We start from the raw sequence: 13,240 nt of genomic DNA on the forward strand, positions 1-13,240 counted from the left end.
ATACATTCAAAATCCCATGCTGGACTGAACATATTTACAAACACAATTTTAAAAACCTTGCAAAGCCAACAGAAAAGAGAAGCTGTAGTGATAGTAAAGCACCAACATGAAGCTGAGAAGTATGACATTTTAGCCCTACATTTTCTTTACTGTCAATGTTTGCTTCAGGGAACATCTCTAAGGAGTGGTTATTCTGAACAGAGGTGCTAAGTTTCTTTGCAAATACAGCTGATTGAGAAACCTCACTGTGCTGGGCTGTTTGAAGAAGTCCTCATTTACTGCCATCCACAAACTGCCTACAAATAGGACCATAGCTGATTTCACTTCCCAGCTAAAGAAAGAGTCTGGGTGCAGAGAAGCATTCACCTGGCTATCCCATTTCTTAAGGATCCCTGATCTCCCACAAGTCCCCTGGTAATATTTTGTAGAGAGACAGAAATGTTCCTTCGTGCACTTCTGACTGTACTGACATAAGCAAATGGAACACTTCCAGCAGAACAGTTGTCCACCTGAACTCTTCTCTATCTCCAGAACTTAGGAAAAGAGAAAATGTGTGGGAAAAAAGGCATACAATGGAACACAAAGGGCAAATAACTGCTTGTCTCTGCACTGTCCATAGTGGACTGAGAAATGGAAGTATTAGTTACAGGCTGCAAAGTCCGTTGCCCCAGAGATTCTCTTCAAAATAGATATGTAAGAAATAATCACTGTGCTTTTATTTGGTGCCCAAGGTCCATTCCACCTATTTCAGTGAATTAAAAGCAAATATAGAGGTAATGCTCAAGTATGCCAATTATGAATATACACATAGCTACTTCTTAAAATTATTCATCAAGACAAAAATTTGTCAAAGTCCCCAAAGAGTTCCAAGAATGTTGGAACATAGGAAATAGAGAATGTACTTAGAATATAACATTAAAGCTATTCTATTTCTAAAATCCTGATCTCTGCAAATTAAATAGAGCCTCTTTTAATTCAGTTCTTATGAAGGTTATTACCAAGGGAGGACTATTACAAACTGTACATCTCTATGGCGACCTTATCTCCCAAAAGGCACATGATAATGATATTCCATTTGAAATAATTTCAGGTAAAAACTGAGAATGGATAGATGGATGCATTGATTAACTAATCAATTAGCCATTTGTGTATTCTTGCACATTAGTGCGTGTATAACTGTAACTAGGAAGCATATTTACATGAGGCACCTTACATTCAAATCTATATTCAGATATTCAAATCTATATTCAAATCTCTTTTATAGTCAAAATAAACCCTATAACATAGCTTTTTATACACACGATGCCAGAAACAATTGGGTGCACATTTAAAGTGGTCTTTGTCAAATGTTCCTTTATGTGCATCATCTTTTCACCTGTCTGCCCTTCTGTACTTGGCCTGAGCTTACAAAGTACCACTGGTCAACATTCACCTAAGCCTTGATCTGATGGATAGTTTTATTGAGGTATCAACAACCATATCATTTCCTATCATCCTTCTCCTCTCAACAATGCTATTTGCACCTTATGAGTTTAGATAAATAATTGCCTTTCAAGCATTTTCAGAAGAGAGGTTGATTACAGAAGACAGGAGCACAGAGTATAAAACACTGCCTGGAGTTGGTGCTTCAGTGTGGGCTTCTAAGATGATTACACATGAAGATGAAGTAGATGTCCCTCCGAAATCCTGCCTGCTGATTCCATTCCTCGCAAGAAAAAAGATACAGAGGAGTGTGTGTGTGTGTGTGTGTGTGTGTGTGTGTGTGTGTGTGTGTGTGTGTGTGTGTGTATGTGGGAGGGGGTAAAATCAGAAGTGTACATTACAGCAGGTCAAGTGGTTGATTAAATTTAGGCCTCACCAGAGCTGTATTACAACACCCATTAAACACTGGTTCTAAAGAAGGGGTTTAAATGCAAAATTCTCATTTTTCTGATTTTGATAAGGCTGATAACACCAGATTATTTTCACTTCCAGTTGTTGTATAACTTCACCACTGCTGCATCCTTATGGCTTTAGATTTCGTTCAACCCTTTATGCTCTATTGAGGCTTTCCAGCACAGATAGGAGAACTATTCATCACTTCAAAGTCAAAGTGCTGGAATTCACACTCCAGTGGTGATCAATATCCTTCGTAAACAGTGTGAAAGTTGTTTTTGTTAAAGCAAGCCATCCCTTTGGCAAAAAAGGGTGGCTGAAACAAAATATCTAGTAACAAAAATTTCTGGCCACAAAGGATTTGAGTATTGGCAAGATGCAAGCTACCAATTCACAGGCAGCCTAGAGTCTCTGCTTAGTGCATCTGGCTCCGTCTCAGCAGGACCAAGTGGGCTTCTAGTGAGACTAGCTGATGCCCTCTGCACTGAACAGGCACTATGTGCCCCTGGGTAACAGGTGGACACACTGGCTGACTCCTAAGGAATCTGCCAGTGGCAGGCTGTCTCAGCGTGAAAGCTGTATTACACTCAGAAGCTATGGAGGGGAGATGTTTTGCTGGACATTTCTTTCTCCTACTCAATCACTCAATAAAATTGCCTCCAGACTGTACATGGTTTAAAGGGCTATCACATGGTTTAGACGTATATCACTTATGGAAAGACACATTTACAGCACTGACCACTGTATTTATAACATCATTTGCTTAGACGCTTTGAAGACCATCGATGGAGGACAATGATGTGTCTGTGACTCATTGTTTTCAGGCATTTGGCAAAATACACTTGTATGTAACAGCTGCTTTTTAAAATTTTAAAAATGTTTACATATGTACAATTGTCCTTGTATGTTGCTATAAATATGAAAAGTAAAAAATAAAATAAAATAAAAATACATGTTTAAAGTTAGCATGGGATATTGGCCTCTCAAAGCTTTAAAGTCCTGCAGAAGAATCCTATATGCCATACCCCTGCATGCAAGTTTCTATTATGGGATGTTGTTTCCTTAAATATGAAAAACAATAAACAGAAGGTTCATGCATTCAGCATTACTGTTAACAATGAGGATGTGCTTCAGAATGTCAGGTTCTGAATCCACTACTGTCCTTGGGGAAACTTGCTACATTTGGGTCATGTGAGCTAATTTTTATTGAAATTTCTACATGTATCTGTCATGCGGATTTTCCATTAACATACCAGTACCTTTACTGTTCTGTGTTTTAGTGTGACATGTCAGTGTTCTTTTCATGGTTCAGTTGAATCTTAAGCCAATGACAAAAAGAAAATGGTATCCATGTGTGAGTTTCGGCTTTCTCTCCTCTGGGCATCTCAGAGGGTCTTGTGTTGACTGAAGAGCAGATAGATTTGCAGTGATTCCGGAAGGCTGGATTTCTACAAAAGTTGAAGTAAACAGTTTCGATGTGTCCCGTGTAAACAGTTGATCTTAAATGGATGTTTCCCATAGCTGCACAATAGAGGAAAGCAAAACTGAACATTGGGAAAATACAAAGAAGCCAACTTTCTGAGTTATGAAGATGAATGGTCTGGTAACTCCCTCTGCATGCATGTAATGATAGATATACAATCTAGCAAAGTAAGTGGATAAAACAAATGTTTTAACCATTAGCATTTTTTCTCTTGAAAAGGAAAAAAGAAGAGAAGGAGAGGGATGGGAAGGAGAGAAAAATGAAGGGAAGGGGAGGGGAGAGAACTCAAGGAAGGAATGGAAAGAAGGAAGGAAGGAGTTCTTAAACACAAAAGGTGTTCTCATATCCTTTGCAATATTAATTAAAATAATTACAGTTGCTCATATATCCTTTTTCTTTCTTTTCATAATTCAACTGTCAAGACATTGACTTGATTTTCTGACACCAGTTCCAATTTCTGAAATGCTATTGAGTTATAAGCTGGTAAAAACCCTAATCTGAGCTCACAATCCATGTATGAAAAGGAGGCTAAATTACTTTACCCTGGCATTAAGAGGGGCATTAAAAAAACACAGTAAAGGGCCAGGAATTTGATCTAGTGGTAGAGTGCTTGCCTAGCATGTACAAAGACCCGGGTTTGATTCCTTGGTACCACATACATAGAAGAAAGCTGGAAATGGTGCTGACGCTCAAGTGGTAGAGCTCTAGCCTTGAGAAAATCCGAGGACAGTGGTCTGGTCCTGAGTTCAAGCTCAGGACTGGCAAAAAAATCCCCCAAAACATAGTAAAGTAAAATATATTCTTTGTTTTCTCTGTTCCAGATCTTAATATATTTAACTACAATGGGTAATGAAAGATGTAAGTATGTAATTATGAGATTGGTACATACCAAATATCTCTATAATCTACCAATACAAATTAATTGGTAGGATGTAAACCTAAACTCAAAAGCTCCAAGAACCTTCTAATTTTCACATTTAATTTTTCTCACTTCCTTATGAACAGAGAAGGAAATAACTTATTTTGTTTAGGATATGAACTCAGAGATAAATGGTAATGGCTAAGTGTGTAAGCAGATAGAAGAAGCTGCCCCATACCCTGGCACTTTGTCGGTTCACTTTCTTCTCTTCATCAGGAAGTGGAGGCATTGGGTAAGGGTATTTTCTGCTGGAGGCAATAGACCCAGTTGATGAAGAAGGAGACTTGGCAGGAGATAAAGTCCTGAGATGTTGAGAACATACAAAGTAAGTATCGTGATTGCCTAACTTTAGATTCAAATATCTGAAATGTTTGTTCAGAAAAAAACCTTCTGATGTCTACTTTGATAGGCATCTACTATAAAGCTTTAGTTTCTAGGAAGAATTCTCTGCAATTCCTAGAACTGCATTACATTATTGAATATTAGCATCCTAATTCTACAACTGCATAAACTTCATAAGTGCTAGGACAGACAACCATCCTTTGCAACTAGAAAGATGATAAGTGAATTTCCCTATGGAATAGATGGCAAAGATAACATGAATAAGAGGTAAAATCATTCTAAGAGCTCATAATGATAAAGTACATAGCATATTAATAGTCATACCACTAAATAAGAATGCTTCTAAGCACAGTAATTCTACTTAAGATCATAAAGTACATTGCCATTGATCTATTAGTTGCTACAAGACACTAGTTTACATAAAACTCATGCATTCAGAGGCCAATGTGTTAGTTGTGAAGAAACAAAGGCAAATACAGAGATTTTAATAATAAATTAGTAAACATGCAAGCAGTAAGGAGTGCAGAGTTCCAGCCAAACAAAGTCTGATGAGAACATACAAAAATGGTCTGATTCAATCCTACAATCAGCATTGCTGGGGAAGCAATGGCATGTCATATTGAACTGCTTTGGTTCTTTGCGTGCAGTGGGAATATTTGTGATTATGTTGGACATACTTGTGATTATGCTAGCCATGTTAGAAAAGCCCAATCCTGCTGCATTAAGAGTGGGGGAAAATATATACAGGAAAGTAATATGATAAGTGTAGTGGCTATCTATTCCCTTCACAAATGCTACCACTGGACATCCATGACTCCTGAGTTCTGTAGTGACCCACATCACTGAATTGGCGATGCTGTCATACATGCTATGGCACGCGTGTATGTTGCCATTGGATGCATCTCTTCTGTTGTGACTGGTTCAGCCTGCGAGTGCAGGTGGTGGAATGGCATCAGGTAGGGTCAAGTCTTACTGCCTGCACTGCATTGTGGCCCCCTCTCCTCAATGCCCTTTGCTCAGCTTCTATCACTTTTTTTCAAACTCATTTCCACTTTACAGCTAATGATTCAAGCTTAAGTTTGAAAAATCAAGCTTCAGTTCAAAATTGTGAGTGTCCTCACCATTCTGAGATCCAAGAGAATGCTCTTCACCTGATTTTAAGAAGCAAAGTGGTTCCATTTGCTTTGTAGTACATAACTCTTAACATTTCTCCTATTTTTGAAAAGTGTCTAGGCCCAGTCCCTAGCACAAACTGCTATAACACAGGAGCTGTCAGACATCTCCCATGTCAAGGAACTCTGTTGCTGCATGGATGGGTGTTTCGAAGAGTGTTAGTAATGTCAAACTTCTAGAGATCTCTTCAAGTAATATAAGGCTACTTTATCTTTGAATTCAGAAATTGTTTTTATTTTAGTAAAACATTTAAAATAAGTCTCTGATTTCAAGGAAATAAATTCACTATATGTAAAATGAGGATACACTTTTGGATTTAGAGATAGACATGCATCTTTCTAAATTGAAGCATAGAAACTTAGGTTTAGCGCTTTTTTTTGCACAAATAACTAAGTTTTGTTTATTTTGGGGGGTCTGCCAACCAAGTTCTGTTTTTAATGCGTTACAATCTGAGTGTTCACAGCATTAGCTGATAGATTACATCTTGATAGGTATGCTAGCCAAAATTTGGCAATCAGTCCAGATGACCGGAATTTTATATACACAAAATCTCCCATTGAGGGGTACTGGAAATCCATTCTTCTCCTCAAATATTTTTCTTTGGAAAAAACCAACAATGGGTGAAAACAATTAGCAGTATCCTTCAGAATCCCAAATAAATTGTAACACACTACTTCTCACATTAACACAGTACTTAATTCACACTTTGGATCCTGAGGTGAGAAGAGGAGCCAAAAAGAACAATATAGTGGGAAAAGGGGGCAAAGAGATTTTGGTGAAAGGGTAGAAAAGACAAGAGCAGGAGTCTAAATAGTAGTAGAGAGCAAGGCAGGATAAAATTAGTTGAAATTTGTTGCAAATGTCTAAGGAAGACACCCAGTTCCAATCCAGCTTTTATGTAAAATTAGTCTCGGCTTAGATCATTTATGTACAAAGCAAAGTGATTTTTGGATAAATGTTAGCCATCATCATTATGCATTAAAAAAACTGACAAAACTCTATAGGATACACAGTAGCACAACCATATAATAAAAGTTTTTATGGGTCAATGGATGGTGGTGGCACATCTTGAGTATATCTTGTAAGGTCATCTTAGTTTGGTCACTCAGAACAACTGAAACCAGGCCATTCTGCTGAGAGGGACACAAGTCCACTCCTCAAGACCATTGAATTTTACTAGATTTAGGTTCTAATTCTTGTTCTCACCCTTAATAACTATACTTCCTCCAACTCTTTGCACCTCCATTTCTTCCATCCATAGAAAGGGAAAAGGATGTTTACTTACATTGGTAGGATATAAAAGAACAATATCCAATGGGCACTTATTACATGATAGTTACTGTTGGGAATTTATTTCAGAAAAACATGTATTTTCTATAAGATCATAGAAATGGACTTGGCACTAATCAAGTGAATAACTGATTGGACAAAACTCAGAAGTAAGAATATCTCAGGAGAGCCTGAGAGGCACTACACCAACTGAACTGCTCCCAGGACTTTGGGAGTAAGGAGGCACTGCTCTTGCCCTCATAATTCTCCTTCACTGGGACCTGAGAACATGCTGAGGGTAACTCAAATAACCACTGTCATATCTAAACTGGGAAAAGAAGAGCAGCCAAGGCACTGATCACTCAAACTTATTCTTAGTTGTATATTCAGAATATAAGCTGTTTTATAGCTGGACTGAAGTCACAAGTTTGTCCTGGTATTTTGATAAGAATGCCACAAATCTAACACCACTTGGGTAATGAAGTTGGCTTTCCCATTTATTGATTTTGGCGGCACATAATGTTATCCTAATGACCTGACAGCATATGAAGCCCGATCTGAACTTATGCATAGAGTTGGAAAGCCTAAGTCCAAGGGTGGATGCATTCTAGGTTTCTGTGAAGTGTGGCTTGGATGTCAAATGGATGTCTCTGTCATGTGAGAAAAGCTGTGGGCCATCTCAATTATTGGATTTTTCAAGCTGTACCCGTGTAATCTTTATTAATTTGAAAAAATGACAGTTACATATTAACTGTCCACTGAACTTTAGTCTTTAAGGGAAAAAAATGTGGACTATATACAGTCAGAACAAACATCTCATGTTATGGGAGATAAATAAGCCCTCTAAAGTTGCCCTTGTGGCTGTGCAACGTGCAACCAGGGGTGCTAAAGCATTTCCCCATCCAAATTGCGTTCATCATCATGCAGCTTCTGGGCAGACCTGGGTGCTAATTTTAAGAACTGTGAGCTCTTCTCTGGGAGCCACACAAATTACCCAGCTCACCCAGGGAGGTGAATCGACTCTTCCGGGGTACCATTTAATCAATTACTGCTGTAAAAAATATGCTGAGTGCATTTAGGAATAGAAGTCCTAACCCATGGATAGGACCAAAATGATTCTGGTTTTGGTTCCATGGCTACTGCAAACTACAATCTGCCCACAAGCCTGAGTAAATAGAAAAAAAATAGGACTGCAGATGATCCAAAATTCCCAATAACATTCAAAATCATCTTACCTGTCTTCCTGACGCTGGCCATCTTGGGAGCTACAGGTGAGGGTGGGATGTTTGAATGTGAGTGTGTGTATATGAGGTTCCATGTGGAAACTCGTGGGACAAGAAAAGGACAGGGCAGGAGCGGAAGATGGGGTATAAAGCAGAATATATATATATATATTTTTGAGCAGGCAGGAGTTATGCTTTCCTTGAGGTATGTGCAAATGTTATGGATCAAATTAAGATGCAGGTAGGTCTAATCATTTTCTCAAACTGTAGGTGACTAAACTAAATGGTACACTGGAAGAGAAAGTCCACCTTATTTGGGTGCTGAGAATTAAATATACATATTTTCATATCTGTTCAAGTTAACAGTCATATAAAAAGCTCATTGTTAAGATATGTTCAGAAGAGGTAGCAACTGAGTGTGTATGCTAATTGTCCACAAAGTAGTCAGATACAAAGTGGACATTTACTACCAGAAACAACTTTGACCTTATGAAGTGTGAAAAAAACTGCTCATAAGATCTCTTGGAAATTCTAACAGTTAATGTTGTATGATGCTGTAGTGAACTGAATAGTTTCTAACATGTAGAGAGATGTTCTTCTCTTCTGTGAATCAGTAACATGTTCCTACCCCCTTCCAGTTCTGAGACATTAGGCAGCATTTTTATTAGCATAAAAGTCCTTCTGTGCTTTGTCGAGAATCTGTAAAGCATGTCAGCATAGCCTATTTGTGATAGCAAATGGCTGTTTGGAACACAGAAAAGCCTATCTCATTCCACATGATCAATTACTGTTAATGACTATCTCAATAATTTTCCAGTTATATCAAATCAATGTTTCTACTGAAAGTATAGTTCCACTGCATTTCATTTGGTTGCCTTTCATATTTTCCCTAGAGTTTTCATATGCACTGTGCACTCTTCAACAGGAAGTAGGAAAATGCGTTATGAAACAGCTAGATTCTAGAAATGAGATTGTTGAGGTTAATAGTGCTTCTTTATTAGTGGAAAGTATGTTTCATGCCCGTAGAACACTACTACACAGCATAAAATGAAGAGAAAGCTACTAAGAAGCTCAAGATGGTGACAGGGACATGCATTGAACCCGCAACCCTTTCAAACGGCTTCATTTGAAACATTCAGAAAAGAATCAGATTTGCTCAGGAAGCCAAAACAGATCAAAGGCAGCAAATAAACAGGGACCTTTGTCCACCTATAGGAACTTGTATTAGGAGATACAAGATAGAGCGCCAGTCACACTACAGTGTTTGTATGTGCTGGGAGAGTTTGAAAAGGATATAAAATTAATTTATAAAATACCTAAAATATGGTCCTTCAGTGTTTTTATTCACATCTTCTACCCACTTAGCTACATTATAGTCTCTTTTGAACCATGGGTTTAAATACCTGCAGAAAGCAATGGAAGGAACAAAGAAAGCAGAACAAGATAGAAAAATCTGAAAAATACACAGCACAAGCTTAGCAAGGATGTCTTCACCCTCCAAATGCAAGTGACTATGGCGAATACACCAGGATGGATGTTGGGTGATTATGAAGCAGTCTGTACAATGGCATGAGAATAATCTCTGCTACCTCAAGGCTCAAGGCGTTCTCAAATGTATCCAACATTTTTGGGGAAGCCTTTTCCCGCGGCTTCCCGCAGTGAATGGAAAACACTTTTCAGTTACAGTGCAGTTAGCTTTCCCCATTCACCCACCTCCAAAGTGGCTTTTCCCAGGCCACCTCTCATTTGGCAACTTGGTTTCAAGTGATAATGGTGATTGGTGAAAACATTCAGATAGCTACTAATTCCCACTTGGCATTTGAACATAGAAACACCAAGGAACGATTTAAAGAAAAGTTCTCTTTTTCGCAGGAGAACGCTTCTACATGACACTCCCTTACTTACTCCCTGTAACAGAGGCCAATGCTCATCTGAAAGTACTCTTCTTCAGGAGGCTCTCTCTCTGTAAAAGCTCAAAGGGTCCCCACTCTTGTGAGCGTGGGATCCCTAACAACATGGTGTTTCAAAGAGGCCTCCGTGATTAGGATACTGCATGAGGGATTTAATTGCAGCTGCAAAGCTTCTCTCACCTCTTGGGCTGTCGGGACTATAAAGTGTTTCATGGTTCCACCAGGAAATGGTCCTCAGATGAAGAGGCCTCCTAAGTGTCGAATGAATTGGATGAAAAATTCTTCCAGAGAGTAACAATGATGGAGCGGGCACTGTCTCCCACGGGACTACTGTACACATTTTAAAGATCACCAAATTTGAGGTGTACTTATTGTTTTCTTTCAGAGGTGCGTTTCTTTTTTTTCTCTCATGGAGACAAACAAAAAACAGGGTCCAATTAGGGTGCCCTTGTAAAATAATGTAATGTTTTAAGAAAGTCAATATTGGAAGTATTTGGAGATTTTACTGGATTTTCTCATTTAAAAAGAAACTCTCAGAGCAAGCTTTTTATAATGTATTGGGGTCAAGGGGGAAATTATACATTTTTTAAAAATTACTTCTTTCCTTTATATTTAATCTTGATAGTTTTGAGGATTCTTTTGGGAAAAAATTTAAACCCAAACTACATTTCCACAGTTGTATTAGAAAACCAGGCTACCCCCACCCAACACAGCTTTTTTTTCCCCTCATTTTTAGCCATAACCAAGGTAGACTACAAAATAACACCATGATTTGCTCCTGAAAGAGGGGTTACTTTTTAATGCTCATAAGACCATTTTTGCCGAAATAATGTCTACTGACTCAGGAACAAATCACACACATTTTACCTTCAGCCACAATCATTGCCAACTTGCACTTCTCATAGAGAGAGCCAATTAAAACTTGCATAAACATTTCAACTGAGCCTTTGAACAAAAAGGAAAAGAAGTCAAAAAGCAAGTGCAGCCACTGATGAAGGCTAGTGAATGTTCTGGCCTGGGAAAACCTGTAGGAAAAGCCCATGCAGCTGTTATCAGGTGAAACATAGCCACACAGCGAACAGTCACCTGCAGGTAGCCGGCCACTTCCTGGAGGAGGTATTTGTTCCTTTCACTGACAATCTTAGAGACTCAAAGGACTGGGACCATGTTTGTTCCACGAAAGCTCTAACCACATGGCTTGAGTTCTACTTGGAAGACTTCCTCCTGCATTTCAGGGACTAGTTCTGATGATCACTTCAGCAGAACCACTGAAGAGTATTCTTAAGCATTTCTTCCTTTGTGGGATCGGAATCTATCTTCATAGTGGGTCTCCTAACGACTTGCCTATGTGGGTAGACTTGGCTTATAGCGCAACATGCAAAAAAAAGTGCATCAGACAGGATAGGAGAGCTCATTATGTTCTCCAGGATGGAAAGGCAGAGCAAAATCAGCTGGTGCTGGCTGGACAAGAAGCACCTCCGAGCAGACACGGGGGCTCAGTCAAAGATCAAATGACCCTGTTCTCAGCCAAGGGAGGGACTTGAGGGGGAGACTAAGTGGCAGCCCAGAATGAAGGGGCAGGTGGAGACTGACCTGTGATCCAGACTCCCTGTCTGGGGGCTGTCAGAGCCCCCTGGGCTTATGCCTTGGGATGGGACTGTCTGGGCGAGGGAGTGCCCAGGCTCAGGTGCTTGGGGCTCCCTCCTGTAAAAACACAATATATAATACAGAGTCTAAGCCAAAAAAGTTTCTTTTTACACCACGAACAACAGTGAGGAGGATGCAAAAGCTTTGAGTGTGAAATTAATACAACCAACAAGGACATTTTTATTTTGTTAATTAGCATCGCATGCATTTGTGGTGCATGTTTTAATTCATGTCTCAATTTTTTCATCATCCTTTGAGATGATGGTGTACTAAAGTGAAAGCTGAAACAGTAGAAGTGAAATAGCTCTCACTGGAAGAAAAATAAAGAATATGTTTCCTGTGGTTACTCAGCTCCTTTTATAGTAAGAGAAATTATATTATCATGTCAGAAGTAAATAATATTGCATAAATATTGTAAGTATAAGAAAAGTGCCAACGTAAGTCTTGATATGTTGTGTATTGGAATCTTTCACTTGAAGCAAGATAGAGACAATTTCTATATAATAAGGTTTATAAGAGTAGTGGCCACCTTTATATCATGGCCATTAAATTAATATGAAGCATGTTACCAAAATCACAAGTCTGAAAATCTGAGAGCATCCTTTATACATTTATCTCTAAGATGACTCTATTTAGATGTCATATTAAATATTACAACTTTATCTCATTGACAAGATGTGTTAATGGTTATCCAGAGTATTGAAATTTTGTATATGATTTAAGTGAAAATTTTACACAAATGTTTTTTAAAGTCACTGGTTGCTCTGTAAAACACTATATAAATATTCATCAACACCAAATGTTCTTTGGGCACTAAGCTCATAGCGTTAACATACTTTTTTTTTTTTTTTTTTTTTTTGCCAGTCCTGGGCTTGAGCTCAGGGCCTGAGCACTGTCCTTGGGCTTTCTCAAGGCTAGAGCTCTACTACTTGAGCCTCAGCACCACTTCCAGCTTTTTTTTTTTCTATGTATGTGGTACCGAGGAATCGAACCTGGGTCTTCGTGCATGCTAGGCAAGCACTCTACCACTAGGCCAAACTCCCGGCCCGCGTTAACATACTTTTTGACATTCATTTTTCCATGTAGGAGTTATCAGACTTGCTATAGGAAATGTTGTTAGAACACTAAATAGTACACAAAAGAAGATCTATAGAACACTTTTTAGTTATATCTGTAATCATATGAGCAACTAAGATAAGCTAAGGAGCTCTTACCAGGTGACCCATGCAAAAGAAATCAAATAACATTCCAAGAGTTTATCAGCAATGAACCCTAAAGCATCCAAGCACTTTGGGAATGCATAAGATAAACTCTAACAGATTAGTTATTCATGATGGAGTTCTATGATGCCATTCTGGACCATGCAATGGTATCACTTGAAATCATCTATTGTTCTAAG

At 38.7% G+C, this 13,240-nt stretch overlaps 1 protein-coding gene across 1 annotated transcript in view; it reads right to left on the bottom strand.

Moving 5' to 3' along the window:
- Nucleotides 1–2,093: 2,093 nt before the first annotated feature.
- Adam22 (ADAM metallopeptidase domain 22) overlaps nt 2,094–13,240 on the bottom strand; it is a 178,577-nt gene continuing 167,430 nt past the window's right edge. The window contains exons 29-31 of the mRNA XM_090332220.1: nt 11,788–11,898; nt 4,456–4,579; nt 2,094–3,396 (exon numbers count right to left, since the gene is read on the bottom strand). Coding sequence (XP_090188346.1) covers nt 3,376–3,396; nt 4,456–4,579; nt 11,788–11,898 — 256 coding nt within the window. The 3' untranslated portion in view covers nt 2,094–3,375. The remainder of the gene's footprint in view (nt 3,397–4,455; nt 4,580–11,787; nt 11,899–13,240) is intronic.

Source organism: Megascapheus bottae, chromosome 5, assembly GCF_031878675.1.
Source record: "Megascapheus bottae isolate mThoBot1 chromosome 5, mThoBot2.hap1, whole genome shotgun sequence".
Taxonomy (NCBI): Eukaryota; Metazoa; Chordata; class Mammalia; order Rodentia; family Geomyidae; genus Megascapheus; species Megascapheus bottae.